The 16,476-nt window shown below is 39.0% G+C and overlaps 2 protein-coding genes across 4 annotated transcripts in view; one reads left to right on the top strand and one right to left on the bottom strand.

Annotated features, from left to right (window-relative positions):
• The window catches only part of gas2b (growth arrest-specific 2b), a 20,016-nt gene extending 12,531 nt beyond the window's left edge, over nt 1–7,485 (top strand). For all 3 annotated transcript variants that reach the window (XM_044206657.1, XM_044206642.1, XM_044206649.1), the window contains exon 8: nt 4,846–7,485. In XM_044206657.1, the coding sequence (XP_044062592.1) occupies nt 4,846–5,049 (204 nt within the window). In that variant the 3' untranslated portion in view covers nt 5,050–7,485. The remainder of the gene's footprint in view (nt 1–4,845) is intronic.
• Nucleotides 6,159–16,476, bottom strand: tmem276b (transmembrane protein 276b). The gene is made up of 4 exons (XM_044206672.1): nt 15,609–16,476; nt 12,074–12,187; nt 10,284–10,421; nt 6,159–10,053 (listed from the first exon to the last, which is right to left on the bottom strand). Exons 1-4 carry the CDS (start codon nt 16,459–16,461, stop codon nt 9,806–9,808), a joined length of 1,353 nt encoding a protein of 450 aa, XP_044062607.1. The 5' UTR covers nt 16,462–16,476; the 3' UTR covers nt 6,159–9,805.

Raw genomic sequence — 16,476 nt, 5'->3', positions numbered from 1 at the left:
CATTTGGGATGGAGACGTAGGTGCCTTTCAGCCTTCCGGAGTCGTGCACCACCCGTATGCGTCTGTACAAAGGCTCGAGGAATGGCCTTCTGGGAGGCAGGGTTGCTTGGCAACCAATGGTCAGGATAAGACTGGGCTGACAATGATTTTATTCAGCACATAGACCTTCAGCAAAGAGTTCAAACCTGAAGGAAAAATAAACATGTCTCTTTCAGCATGATTTTGCGACGATATGACTGTGGTGTGCGGTTCAAATGGCAGCCCACTCGGGAGTCCATGTCCACCCATGTGGGGAGGGTTTTGAATATAAGAAGAAGGTTTTACTTCACTGTCAGTATACAACCATCCATCAACACAAAGAGAAACAGCTTCAGTGTATGTTTAGTGCACACTGTATAGAGTATATTGTAATGTGTTATCTATAAATCCATAAAAAAGTACCTGCTGTAAATTAAAAATTAAAAAATAGTCTATTTTTCAACACAATATCAATGGGAATAGCGTAATGATTAGAGCTAAAATGGTATCTGTGATATCAGATTGACAAGCTATGATCTCATAATGCATATCTTCACAGAGTCACACAGAGGTGGATCACAGCGTTGGTGGTTAATTGGTCACTAGTTGAAACCCATTTAATGCTTCGTTAATTGTATTGACCCAACACTGTAAACTGGTAATCAATGCTGTAAGCATCAACAGAGTAACAGCCACATTTTGACTGGCTGACAGACAATACATTTTTACTGCCCATTTAGAAAATAATGTTCCCCTTCACGTCACAGAACACCTGTTTCTCCACAGCAGACCTGTCAATGACAGGGGTGCACATGTTTGAACACCACATCAAAGAAAGGCAATAAAGACATGACAACCAAAGAATCTTATTAGTTGATGGTCAGGTCCAGCAGAATGCATTTATGTTAAGACAATGAAATGTCAAGAAAAGAGAAAAATCACCTCTTATTTATCTTATATTTCAATATTTCAATGATTTGTTTTTCTACACAATCTGGACTGTTGACCTTTTGTGCTCACCTTGTCTATGCAGCCTTGCCGATACAATGTTTCACCATAACTCTGTGTCTTTTTGTCAGATTCAAGCTATGATTACTAGTTTGTAGACATTACTTGCATTGCTCCCCTCCCTTTTCTCCTCGCCGCTGACAAGCAAACACACCTCAGCTGTGTGAATAGGGGCGCTGCAGCCCATCGACCCTGACTCCATCCATTACCTTGAAGCTCACAGCTGCCTACATGTGTGCGGGGGAAACACGGCATAATCCTCAATTACCATATACCATGATAACCCCTGTGCAGCTCCTAGGAGAGCATGCCATTCAATGTGTACAGACCTTTTTAAAGAGCAGATACTATTGATTACCGAGACAAAGTCATTAGTGAGGGGTTTAATCAGACAGCTTGTTAATGAGCGGCTGAGCATGACCGCCCCTTCTCACATGTAAACTTTCTACCCTGCCCCCTCCCCACCCCTCCATTCCCTCTGGAGGCTATTCAATCATGCTGGCCCTGGAGTGCTCCGCCATTCTTTGGTGTTAAAAAAGAGGAAGGCTTTTCTTTCTTCTCTGCACCCAATTAGGCTCTCCTTCAGCTTTGTGGCAGGGACGCTGTCTGACTGTGTCAATGGAAGGAAAACATCTCACAATATCATACCACATAATCTCTTTGTTTATGACACTATCCTACATAAGACATAAACCTAAGAAGTAAAATGAAAACATCATATTTTGAAGAGCAAAATCAAGGCCAAATGAGAATGATGAAATTGTTTTCTCACTTTCAGCTTAGCATTTTGGCAGACAACCCCTTCATCATCCTCCTTTCTTAAGTGTCCTTGAGCAAAACATAGACTCCATAGAAGCTCCAGGGTCTTTGTTCTGTATGTGACCCTGACCTTTGACCTTACAGTGGAGTAGGAAAGGAGGAAACATGATTATTCCTAAATGTCAGTTTATAATTGATCATAGAGAAACATCTGTAAAATATGATATGAATAAACTAAGAATCTGCAGCTGTATATTAGCAGCTCTGTGAGACTGTACTTAAGCATCACTGTGCTTAAGTACAGTCTAGCTAACACTAGCATGCTAACATACTCACAATGACGATGTTGATGTTTAGCAGGTATAATGTTTACCATGTTCACTATTTTAGTTCAGCACGATAGCATGCTAAGTTATGTTAATTAGCACTAAACACAAAGTATAGCTGGAATGTCATTAACTAAAATTTTCCCGTAAGTTATTTAAATTCATCCTGAGGGTAACATGAGTGTCTGTACAAAATTTTTCACTCAAACCCGCAACTTTGTATCTCATGGTAGTGCTAAAGGAAAAGTCAGGGGATTATCAAAGTCATTAAGATACATCGTCTGGGATCCGTTAATGTCTGCACCAAATTTTTTGCCAATGAATCCAATAGTTGTCGAGACATGTCACTAAAAACCAAAAATATCAACATCACGGTGACACTATATACAAAGCCATTAGGCTTCATCCTCTGGGGACCATAAATGTCTGTACAAAATTTCATGGCAATCATTCCAATAGTTGTTGAGATATTTCAGTGTGGACCAAAGTGGTGGACCGACCGACCGACCGACCGACCGACCGACCGACATTACCATCCCACGGGTCATGCAGCTAGCATGGCTAAAATCTTTCTCCTCATTCTTTGCAATAAGTCAAGTCAGTTTTATTCTTATAGCCCAAAATCAAGAAGTTGCCTCACAGGGCTTTACAACCTTTATAACATACAACACCCTCTATCCTTAGACCCTCAATTCAATAAGGAAAAACTCTAAAAAAACTCTAAAAATAAGAAAAGTTAAAAAAAAAAAAGAAGTTAATTTATCACTGTAACTTTTAGATATCACAAAGGTTTGTCTACAGACTGTGTGTGTCTGTGTGCTGTCCCGGGGACTCTCTAACAAACAGTAGCCCATACATGATGTGTATATAGAATTTCAGTTTTATTTAATCAGGTAGTCTCATAGAGATCCAGATCTCTTTTGCAACACAGATGTGAATATAGCAAGAGAAATAGAAATAGAACAGTGATAAGACACACATGTGCCTGCATCAGCTCATATACTGTAATGCTGCTTAGTTTGTCTCTTTACTGTAAATCTTACAAGGACTATACTCAAAAAATGCATCAAAAGCAGTGGATGTGGCTAAAGCCTGCCTCCTACTGGTGGCTGTAAAAATGACTCCTCTTCCCTGAGTACACTCATGCATCTTTTAGCAGGAAAGGAGAGAGGGAATCAATGGAGCTGCCAGGGAGGACACAGGGGAATCCAGACGGTAGTTTATGGGCTGCAGACGTAGCACACTTTGTACGGAGACCTGAAAGGGGGAGGGGGGAGTCTGCCTGACAAAGGGGGCTTGTGTTGAATATTACAGTGTAGAAAGATGCTGACTCTCTTTTTTATTAAATGATCAATTTGGCAACATATGTCCCTGCTTTAGAATATTTCTGATGTATAATATACAGTAGAACTTAGCTATAGAAATATAAAAATCATATATCGAAAGACATATGTCAGTTAATGTTGTAACTTTATTTAATCAGGTAACAGAGACCTAAGAACAAGAAACATTCACAGTCAAACAACCACACAACCAGCATTCAAGAACTAACACATAAAAAGCCAGATAACCAGCAATCAAGTGACACAATTAAAAACTATTATAATATAAATGGCAGATAAAAGCTTTAAAATCTCCAATTTTATTCGCTGGATTAAGAGAATCAAGGAATTTAATTTAACTAGTACAGATATAACAACAATAAGATTGCTTATAGTCACTTGTATTAAAAAGAAGAAATGAGAGTAAATACTGACTGAAAATCAGCTTTGGATGATGACTGAATTATTGGGAATGAAGTCCAGTAAGAATTACATTCCCTCCACGTCTGACAGGGAAGTGGTTTATTCAGGATGTCAGACTTGACCCCTGTCAACCTCAACATTTTAATCTGCAGGATGACAGCTGAGATGGACCACGTCTGAGGTTTCCTCTATAGCTGCCTGTGTCGCCTGCCTGTGCACGCGTGTCTGTGCTTGTACCATTGATTTTTAATCCCATACACGTGACACACACGTCCCCACATAAGAAGAGTAGATCTGCTTGTATTATCACATTCTTAATGGCTCCATAATGAAGGGTTTATTGGCGATAAGGCAAGAGGGGGTGGGCCAGTGCTGACACGACAACGGATGGCTTTGCCAGGCCTCCTGGGAATGTTAATGTCTACCGGGAGTTGAGAGTCGGCGCTGAACTCATCTTAATATCTCCTTTCATTTTTTCCCCCCAGGCTTTATGTTGTGGCTGTAGTTGCCATGGCAGCAGTTGCTTTTCAGCTATAAGGATGGCTGTCTCTCTGTGAAGGATGTGTTGATTCAGATACAAATGACCTCTCTGACTGGCTATGCAGTAGTCATTTTATTTAAAATGCTGTTTATTAGGTGGTTTGTGTGTTGCAGATCCGTGTGGGTGTACCTTTGTGCGTCACTGGATGTGTGTGTGTATCCATGTTCATATATGGATTAGTCCTGCGTGTGTGCTCAGCTGGTGCCATGAGGTGTTGTTTCATTTGGTTTAATGAGATTTTGACAAAGCTATCCAAGAGGTCATTTCCCTTTCAGACAGAGCCAAACATGTACGAGAAGCTTTTAAATATTAGATTGGTGTGCTGTGTGTGTGTGTGTGTGTGTGTGTGTGGGGTGGATGGGCATCCTGGCAATTTATCAGCCAGAACATATATGCACACTTTATTTCCCAGCATTCCCTCCTTGACTGTCTTGTGTCACCTTTGCAGATGCTGAATGATCGTCATGTGATGGTACGCGTAGGCGGAGGCTGGGAGACCTTTATAAGTTACCTGCAGAAACACGACCCCTGCAGAGGAGGAGGACCGGTCAGTAGAGCTGAAGTCAGGGTGTGTAGGGACAAAGCGAAGCCACCCAGTTTCTCACCTGACAGCTACATGGTGGTTGGTGCCCATTACCGTGGCAAGAAGTAGACTCTCAAACTGCTCACTTTTGCTTCTGGTTTTGGAAGCGTACATTTCACTTAATCAGACCAAACTGTACAAGGTTAATGATTTAACATATAGTCCAAATCCCTTTTACCTCAAGTTTAAAAGGAAATCCACCACTGTTTCTAAAAGTTTTCTTACCTGATTGCGATCTCTACGAATCATCCAACCCACTGTAACAACTTGGCAATAAGTCAGTTAGCAGAAAACGAATTAGCAACAATTTTAATAATCGATCAAGAACAAATGCCACACATCTGCTGGTTTCAGCTTCTTCAATGTGAGGATTTACTGCTTTTCTTTGTCATGGTTGAATAAAACATGTAATCTGATCACCTTGGGCTGTGAGAAAGTATAACAGGAACTTTTCTCTATTTTCTGACATTTTATAAACTAAATGATAAATGTTTAATCAAGAAAATAATAGCTAATAATATTTATCAGTAATGAAAATAATCGTTAGTTGCAGCACTATAGTTGTTATGTACTATATATCATAACTTTCATATAATTATCATCATCAAATATCCTTTCAGGGAAGGTTTTGTGTTTCTGTTCAAAACTTGCTATCGTTCTAAAATGGGATGTTTGAATGCTTTTTTAAAGATAGAAAAGAGAGATAATCTTGCACAGCCCAAAGTACAGCTTATAATATTTTGTTTTCATAGTATGTATCATTTTCATTTATTTAATATTCTGTAATACACAATGGATGCAAAAACCTCTTGTGTATTTCTTGTGTCTCGCTTACTTTTACATTATGGGCCTGTAGCAGAGAAGGCAAAGGCAAAGACACATCAAGTCCTCCCTCTAGATGGCACCATGTCCTAAGTGACAAAAGGCCAAGCCTCGCCTCCATGCTTGTTTGGAGGAGGATGCTGTCACTACTGTTATGATAGTGTCTCACCTCTCGTAGACATTCATCCCTTAGTTGGACTGGAAATCTGTTTTCAGTTTTAACTCCATAAACTACCTCATGCCCACAGATACAACAGGACAAAACACATCGTTGTCTCATCAGTATGATTTGGAGAGTCACTTATTACGTTTTTCACAGTAAAAGTACAAATACAAACACTGAAAGTCACAACACATTAGTAATTACATATTTTATTTCAGTAAAATAAAGTAATTAAAAATGGACACAAGTTTTAATATGTTGAAAGAAACTTACTGTAATGAGATCATGCAAGACTGTAATGTCTTTTTAGTCCCTACATAATATCTGCAGTGGATTGAACCAGTATAAATGACTTGTAGAAAATAATAGCTGTGCTACTGAAACAAGTGCCACTCTAAACGGTGGCGTTTTCACAGGGCATCTCTCATTCCTCATGAAACACAAGAGGTTGCCACTTGAGAGGGATTTTACAACAATTTCAAATACATTGTTAAACTGCGCTGACCTCATTCGTTCTCTAAAGTACATTATTCTTAATGTTTTGTAAATCTTGCTACTGTGCGCAACTGTTGTTCTGTACTGAAACTCAATCCAATCAATGACAAAGTCTTAGTTTTAAAATACAGTTACTGTTGTGTTGGTGTTCTTGAAATGTATTATTAGAGATATGGCGTATATATATGCGCTTAGAAATTTTGGCTTGTAATACTTTTTTGACAACGTTCTGCACATGTGCAGTGGTGGCACATCAGTACAGGAAAAGTCAGATTTTCCCACCTATAATACACTAAAAACTTGTAGGAGTTGTGTGCAACTGTGCTTCAGTCCTAACAACACATTATTCTTGCACCATGTACTTATACATTACAGTTTACTCCTTACAGTAATATTTACATTACTGCATATCAGTTTGGGGGTGAACTTAAAACTTTATAAAACCGAAACACAAAACAGCATTGCATTCTGTGAGTTGTAGGACATTAGCGAATAGACTGACTCAGTCGTCATAATGACCATACATATGAATATTTTTATATTTATGGTATGTCCCTGTTTCTGGCATAAATATTTAAACAATAAGAGCCTAGACCAACTGACCCTAAACACAACATGGTATAAACCCAAGCTCTTTGTAAAAGACACAACAGGGTGCTTATTACATGCTCTGATCATCTTTTGCTCCCATATGTGGCCTTGCAAACATGTAACGTATAACTCCACCTGCTCAGACCTCAGGTTCACAGACTTTTATGAGACCCAGCAAAAGTGGTAGCCTCATGAGGAGGTTAATGGTGATGGTGAAAGGACTGAACATCACACACAGTGTTGTCAATACACATTATAACACCTTTTTTTTCTAAGAAAGTTAATTGACATAGCTGATAGAATATCTCATGACTCATTTCCAGCAATCAACATTTATAAAAACTTCATCACACATGGCTGTAATATTCTTGTATCATGAACTTGTAGTGAGCATTAAAATTTCAAAATAAATTAGATCTAATGACTGCGGGGGGGAAATCATATTTGCATAACAGAAAACTGGCTGCTATGAATTATTATCATCCTAAAGTGTCACCAGGAGGATCGCTTTTCCATTGAACAAACTAAAGTCCTACCTGCTAACACTGTCAAAATCTTTCACGTGGCCCCATCCCATACTACATACTATGAAGTGTATGATTTTTTAAGTTAGTACACAAGACCTGGGGTATTTTTACTGATTTGTACGAATGACACACAATTCAAGGTGTGTACCACACATCACTCCAACTGTTTGAGATTGGACTGATCAAAAATGTTTTTCCAAGGATTTCTTACTTTATTTTTACTTGTTATTTTGTTTTGTTTTTTCGAAAATGCAGCTGATGTCCACATAAAGAAAAAATGTATCAGCTTGTATAATTGTTGTCCATTAACAATCAAGCCATTTTAGTATGGATTCTTGTGATTTTAAGTGTACTTCATTTCGTCATCTTCCATGAGTGAACGCACCACAACTAAGACACAAAATGAGTATACAGTGTGTATTTGGAATACAGCTTTTAAAGTATGTCGCTGAAGTCAAGAGCCTTTCTAAAATTACTATTTGTGCTTTTTTCGACACCAGATTTGGAGGTATTTTTAATCCAACCATTGAATCACAAAAGTAAGAGAAAAATTGAATAATTCCCATGTTGTTATCGCATACTACATAATATACAGTGTACCATTTTGTAGGTTTGTAAGTTTTATAAGTATTTTACTAATGAAGAAATGATACAAAATGTGTTCCACACATTAATCAAACTGTGAATGCCACTGTCAATCTTAAACTTAAAAACCAAACGCGTTTAATGGAATTATTACTTCATTTTTACCTTTTGTTTTTTTATTTTTGTTTTGTTTTGTTTTACAAGATGCCACTGCACCAACATCCATATTTTTTAAAAACAATTATCAGAGTAAACAGCTCCTCCATTTCCATTGTGCATTGCACTGTGGGACAATGAAGTCCATCACATAAATTATCTTCCATATTCTGCTTGTTTCAGCTGTTACTGAACCAGTTTTTAGACTGGTGACATGATGACACTTTGGCCCTCTACCAATGTGTGATGTTACTATGTACTGTACTTAGTGCAGATGAGGATTTGGAATGCAGCTTGTGCTTTCGTTTTTAGTAGGATCACTAAAGTAGTATTTTTTTTTCAAAAATTGCTTAACTTGCTTGTATTCAGAGTATTACACAAAAAGGCTGACCAATATTAAGGGTAAACAATGGAGAAATCAAATACTTCCTACACAGTTTTATTTTTTTTATTTTTTCTCATGTCAGATTATGATTCAGCTGTCAGCAAACAACCGGGTTGGGTCTGTCAGTTTGGTGCCACAAAATACCTTTATGTTGCTGAATCCAACAATGGATTCATGCTCCTAGCACCATCCTGTAACTCTTTATCCTAACAATACTGTCAGCCATCATTACTTCTAAACAAACAGAAAACAATCATTCTTATTCAAAATCTACTTTACACAAACAATGATCTGGATCTACATAGAGATGCATTTGTACATATAGAATCTTTAAAGAAGCAAACAATGTGCTTTTCAATGCAGATTTACTTCTGTGTATTTCATCGTACTGACCACGCTGCTAGATGCATTTTGTGCTCTGCAGAGGCTGCAGACGTTACCCCCGGGGCTCATGTTTGATATCAGTTAGTGTGCTACACTAAAGATAAGCAATGGGCAGTCAACGGCAGAATATTTTTTTGTTTTTTCATTACGAACAATAACACAGCACACAGCACACATCACTCGACTGAAAGAGGAATGCTGACAGGATGCTCTGGCCTGATGTTTGTGTGTTTGATCCTTTTGGAGGATTTCTCCCATGATTCATCCGGAGTAATTGAGCGTGTGTGGAAAAGCATGTGCTGGTGTGTGTGTGCTGTGTGGGAGTGTATGTGGCTTTATGTATTCAAGAGAGCACCATTTTAAGACAAATTCTCTTCAGAGAAAACAGTCACCTTAAAATTGCCATAAAGTCAGCATGTCAAACATCTGAACCAAAAAAAATTCTTATTTGTGCTATGAGCGCCTTGCCCCAGCCATACGTTACTTTAGGTGTTACTCTTGGTGTTCCTGTAGGTCCCTCAGGTATTTTCGAGATTAGGTGTGTGAAGTTTGTCGTTACTTTGCTCCTTCTCAGGCACACTGAACACTGAAGGGGGATGGCGATGTCAAGGGTGGTGTGAGATGGTGATCAGACAAAAACTGTTTCAGAGTTAAACATCAAGGTTGGAAGGGTGTGGTTTGTGCGTTCGGTGGGTCGGTCGCTTCACTACGCCTCTGTCACACGGTTCCATTCTCCTGCCTCGGCTTGTGGGTCGTTGTGCGAGCGGGTGTGCTCAGGGAGGGGGCCAAGGTGCAGAGAAAGCCTGCCAGCAATGTGAGACCGAGCCCCCCCCAGGCACAAAACATGGACCAGCCATAGCCATGGCTAATGTCCTCAGGGAGGCCGTACATGTAGCGGGGGTAGCGGGATAACTCAAAGTTGATTCCTGCCACACATGTGCACAAGGAGATGATGCAGCATGTTCCTGTGTGAGCAGAAGAGACAAGCAGTGATTTAAAATGATTATTAAATTCCTACATGTACCATGCATCTTACTACAGGACAGGAATCATGTTACTGCAGGAAATTGATCTACTGTCTCATGTTAATGCAAAGATGCTCTCAGCTATCACCAAATAAATACAGAAACTGAATAAAATTAGATTTTGTCTGCATGTTTGTATGTGGATGTGGGCATATGTGCTCTCACAGTACCTCCCATGAGAAAGAGTAGCCCAGCTACATATTGCATGAGGTCATGCTGCTGGCAGCATCCCAGCACTCCGATGATCCAGCCAAAAAGAATGATGGACACGGCCATGCCAACAAAGCCAGCCGTCATCCTTCTTAGATCTGCAAGCAGAGGTGAAAACGGCATAAAGTAAACTGTAACATACATGTACTGAACAGTAAAACTGAAGACTATTGTTTGAACTGGTAATTACTCTGAAAGCTTAATGTAATGGACAAATGTTGAAATCCCAGTAGTCATAGTATGCTCAAAAAAACTGACAGGAAAATTAAAATAATGTCTTCATTTCACTTGTCAATGAATATAAAAAATCATTTTGCAGTGTAGTGAAACTGGAATCTGCCACTCAATCAATATAACACACTGAAATGTTTTTGACCAACCAGGTCATTTGAAAATGATTATAATATGACTTTAATTGTAATTTAAATCAGAAAACGTGTGATGCAACAACCCAACCAATAACCTGATTTAAACCTTAATAGTCACTAGTATCATTCTTATTTTAATTTGAATGTCAAAAAATGAACTGAAAACCAGTCAGGCTGACACTATATTTTATGGGTCCATAATTCTCTATTTCCTTGGAAGTGTTCTGGAAAGAACTGGTAAGGGAAAACAGGAAAGGCAATAGGAACCATCTCTATTCTCCCTATAGTTAAATTACATAGTTCTTTCCAAGAAAATTATTTGGAAATTATTCAGAAATTAAGGACCCCGTAATTAAAGCTTTACCTGAACACGCTAATATAGAGGAAAGAATTGTAATGGAAGATAATGATATGAACAGTAATAAGTATAGAAATATCTCTAGTTTATATCTAGCTTAGATAATGTTTTGGTATAGCATGCTCATATAGAGCAAAACATATCACAGCAGATTCACAACAACACTTATTTTAAAACTGAAAAATCACTGCTGATGCAATCCGAGGTCAACTCATCACTCTTGTCTCTTTGAACAAGAATATCAAGTAAGAAATACAATCAGAGTGTTTTAAGGAGAGATTTAAAAGAAGACACTGATCTGTCTGACCTAATGTCCTTAGATAAGCCAGTCTAAAGCCAACGGCTCCCTAATAGTGATGACCTGATAACCTCTGGTCATGAGTCTAGACATGGGAGAGAAGGGCTAATAAGGTCAGTGATGTTTTCAGGAGCGAGGGGCAGCTGTGCCTTAAAAGTGATAAGTATAATCTTTCAAACTATTCAGAAATTAACAGGTAACCAGTGTCAAGATGCAAGCATTATGGTAAAATGCACTATTGTGCTGCTTTAAGTAAAAAACCTGGCTGCTGCAACTGTGGATGATTTAGGGAGATAATGGCATGAATTTATTTCACTAGTTCGGCTGAAGAAAAAAAAAAAAAACCCCAGCCGTACAATGAAAATAAGATAGGGCCTAAAACTGTGCCATGAGGCACGCCAAATTTCATATATACTAAACTGAGTCAACTAAAATTCCTGAACGCAAAGACAGTTTGTCTAGAGGATAACATTTTAAAGTGATTACTGAACAAAAATAATTAAACTTAAGCATTGTGCATTATGAGATGGTAGATCATGGATTTTCTCAACCTTTTCTGTTTATTGTTTTCCCTTTTTATTGCTCAAATAGTCTGTTAATTAAATAAAGTAGACGCTCAAAGCAGAAAAATAAATGTCGATAAACACAAAAGATGCAAAGAACAGGTTGGCTAAACCAACAAGTCCAACCAACTCCATAATGACGGACAAACACTTTCAGACTTACGGAGTGCATGCCACTCATCCTGTCGTATGGTCTTTGTGATGTTGATGGGTAAATTTCGTGGTAGGACGGACGAAGAGTAGTGATACTTGACCGGGGTACATCTTTGAATTATTCCTGACAAAAAGAAAATGATGGAGACAATTATAACTGGAGCACAATTATCTTTAATACAAGTAGAGAGAGGTAACAAAGAAGAAAATTCAGTAAAAATCTCATTCTGAAGCACTGCCCCCCCCCCCTTGTGGGATTATGAAATAATATACACACATGGTAAAAAAGCTTCATATTTATTTTACACCCTCACAGAGTTTTAATTTACTGAGATGGCCTTATTAACCTCATGTTCCCAACCACTCCCACATTGTTATTAAGAGGGGATTAGGAAACAATATGGAAAATGGATTATTCTACCGAAGGCTACATAAAGAAACTTATTTTCTTCCATCTAAAGTGAGTCTCTTCATATTGACTCGATGGTCAGTGCAATAAACTGCATTCAAAATAAGCATTCACAGGCTGACACATTCAGAATTTTAAGACTTTTGGTGCACAACAAGTCTGTAGTCCAGCTCCTACTCCTAAAGACGCACAACTTTATACTTCAATTTCCCAGAAAATCATCACTTAAGTAGTTTCACATTTTAGGGAAGAATAGAAGAAGAATAGAGTTATTTCAACAGTACTTTGCCACGTCACAACAGGCTAGAACCATGGCAAACATCTTTCTTTTTCTAATGGGAGTTCAATGGTTTGATAATGTAATTATTCAAAATTCCCATAATGTTTGTCAAAGCTTTTGTCAGACTTTGTTAATCTCTTTGTTAAATTTCTAGACTCTTTCCTTCTGAGAGTCAGTTTGTCATCTTCTAGGCTTTGATCTGAATGTTCTTTGTTGAGACACCCATGGCTACGATTGAAGACAGAGGTTTACATATTAGTGTGGCATTTCAGTCCAAATATTTAATGTTTTCCAAACAGACAAAGTGCACCTTTATAATTCGCATTAATACATTGAGTTTAGTGACTTCATGTAATTCCCAGCATATCTTTGCTCACCTTTAATCAGCCATATTAAGTTATTGCCAGAGTTTAAGTCCAAACCTGCGTTGCATGCACACATGCAATACAACATACACATCAGAACAAACATTGAACAAAAGTCAACACTTTTGAACACTTAATAAAATGCCACTCAAGTGAAAATTTGCTGTATAGATCTGCATGTGTTCCAAACTCTAAGAGTTAATTTAACACTATATCAGTGTGTATGAGTCCACACCAGCAGAATTTGTTTAACTAAAACAACAAACTTAAATTGTTATTTTCCTGACATCACTACTGTTGCAACACTGTGATAATTAAGACTTTAATCATGATTAAACAAAGATCAGACACCTTTATACCTGTGCACTATCAAAGTTCACAATTAGCAGTATTAACAGTTTTGTGAATTGCATCGCTTGAAGGCTGTGTGTTTATTGTTTGCCCTTAAGTGCACTGACATACTGTCATTTAAAGTAAACAATCACACAAAAATCTGCTTGGCTGTTGACATTTGACCTCTCTAATGTGTTAAAACTTGGTCACCCTGCTTTCAAACTGATGAGCATAATCACAATTAAGCTGCTTGAGTAGCTCTCAGTGTGCATGCACCGTTACAGCTCTGAAACCAGCTTTTTCAGAACTACTGTGTTGTACAATCAGGTCCATTTATGTGTGTTTTAAATGTCATATCACTTTGACATGTGCACCAGCTCATGCAATGTGCAAATGTATCTTCTATGTAGTGAACATGGCAAATGACAAAGGAAAAAAGTTGGATTTAGCCTTTTTTCCACTCTGTCTTTCTACAACACATTTATTAGTCCTTATTTAAAGCTGGATCTTTAAACCCAGTTGGCCATTACAGATAACTCTGTGAAAACAGTATTAATTTGTGTCTTGCTAAGATATCAACGTGAGTATTGGCCCTAAACCTAAACACAATTATCAAAAAAGGTGATCTTAAGAATCACAGAAGGCTAAGTAAATTGATTAATATCATGTGTTCACTTGCAGTAGATTACATACAGTATTTACTTCCGTGGCTATGAAAAGTAATAGCAAATAGATTCTATTATACTTGAAATTGAGCCAAATTATAATCTGCACCTCCATTCTGGCTGCTTGGAGCTCAGTGTGTTGAATAACCCAGAGGTGCATGAGCTAGTAGCAGCAGACACTTTTAATAGCAGTAAAGACATTGTAGTCATGTGACCACAATCATTTTTGAGTAGTTTATCAACATATACAGTAGAAGGTGTGGACATAATATCATGCACACATGTACAATTCATATCCAATACAGTAGAACTCTAACAAATGCTTGTAATATATATATTTTTGCTGACACTGTGTAAAAGACAAATGTCAAATGTATTTTTTAGACTACAGGACTAAATCAACACCTTTCTGAGACAATGTCAACAAAACAGTAAGATAACAAGCTTCATAAAGGTGTTATGTGTTGCAGAGGTAATGAATTGGAGTAATGTGTTCATGCCATGGTCTACTTCTGTGGCAGTGAGAGGTACAGCCAATTAATCAAAAACACAAGTGTTGCCATTATGTACACTGTATGTGTGGATGTAAATAGATTTTATACACATTACACTGTTGTCACTATACAATGCTTTTTTTGAAAAGCAGAAGCGAAAGCGTTATAATGTAGATAGAATTTTTGGTTATTAATTCTATAAAACGTTTGCAGATTTCAATGGTTCAACTTAACAAAAAAGTGGCATTATTCATTATTTCTAGGTAGATAAAGTGGTGAGAGCTCAGACACAGGAATTTTGAAGTTGACAGTTTTTTAGAGTCAATGCTTGGAAGAGAAAACAATAACTGCCATTTGGGCTGTTTTGAGGTATATTGATGTATGAAGGCACATATACTTCTACTTTGGCAGCTTGTGACATCCATGTTTTCTACACAGGGTGGTTCCCTTCTTTGTGTATCTGCTCAGTTTCAGGACGTTGGTCCGGAGCAGGTTTAGCATCAATGAGTGAGGCCTGAAATATGGCTTCGCATTGTTGTTCGATGAGGAGGGCTGTACATTGTGTTTTCTCTGCTGTGGCCCAAAATTCAAAGCTAATGTATCAATGACTCAGCTTCTTTTGCACTATGAAATCACTTTATTGTGACATTAACCTCCACAAGATGTTGTTTCGTCTCTTACAGACGCAAAACGGGTTCAAAAAATAGAGGAGCAACTGAAACCGGCCATTATCTCAGACAGGGGACTCAAGAGGGGATTCACTCAGCACCATGGACAGCGAAATTCACAAATAAAGAAAAGAGACATACGCTTCTAAAAAGACATCCGCATCTAGTTTTATAAGCGTAAAATGTAAAACGCAGACGCACGTTAATGTGAGAGGAGAGTGTGGGCCTCTGTGCCATCCTGTGCTTGTGTCAGGCTAGGTGTGAGCTCATCGCCGAGCATCACGGCCTGGTGCACACAGGAAAAGCCAGGCGTCAGACTGCTTGTGTTTACCTTTGTAAATAAGGTCCTCGGTCTCCAGGTCGAAGCCCTCCCGGTGACACTTCCTCCAAAGCCCGGAGATGGTGGAGTTAAACTGCCGACTGCAGTGAGACTCCATGGCAGACGCCGCGGCTAGAAAGTGCCGCTTCCCCCTGATGAGAGCAGCAGCATCTGGACCGTTACCTTTCCTCTCCAGGCTCTTTGGAGGCATCTGGAGGGGAAGGTTGTGGTTTGAAATGTAGATGTATCCTGGGTCATTTCGCTTGTTGGCATAGTTTTTACACCTCTCTCGATGTCTTCGCGCGTCGGTCTCGTACCAATAATCGGTGCAAATCGCCATGGCGAGCAGCCCCAGCGCACAGAACGCCAAGAAGAGCCCTGTGCCTGTTAATATTTTCATAGCGGCCATCTTCCCCCGCTCGATGGAGAGCCCAAACAGTCGCAAGAAGGTTCCTCCGTGGCCGTGGTGGTGGTGGTGGTACCGCGTGAAATGAATCACGACGGCACTCAAAGCCTCGCGCAGTCCTGCACTAGGAGCATGATGGTGCAAGGCCAGTGTTGTCTGGACTGGATGGTGCTGTCTATTGTTGTGGTACCCGGTGGATGCAATGTTGTTCCCACCATCTGTTATGGTACAGGAGGAGAGGGGATGGATGGCGACCAACGCTGTTAGGAGGAGGCAGGGGTGTAGTTGCGCTCTCTCTCCTCCAGGCTGTTGCGAGATGGGGAGGACATGAATGTGCTGCTCTGTTGTGGGGGAGTGGTCATTTGTAAAGCTTGAATGGTCTCCTTTTGGATTTGGTAAACATGTCAAACACAGGTGCAATGGAGGGAGATGCAGTTCATCTTTTAAATCAATAATCATTTATTTTCCTACCTA

The sequence above is a fragment of the Siniperca chuatsi genome, linkage group LG1 (genome assembly GCF_020085105.1).
Source record: "Siniperca chuatsi isolate FFG_IHB_CAS linkage group LG1, ASM2008510v1, whole genome shotgun sequence".
In the NCBI taxonomy this organism is placed as follows: domain Eukaryota; kingdom Metazoa; phylum Chordata; class Actinopteri; order Centrarchiformes; family Sinipercidae; genus Siniperca; species Siniperca chuatsi.
Note: the sequence above shows the minus strand (reverse complement) of the source record. Positions and strands in the feature narration are given on the sequence as shown.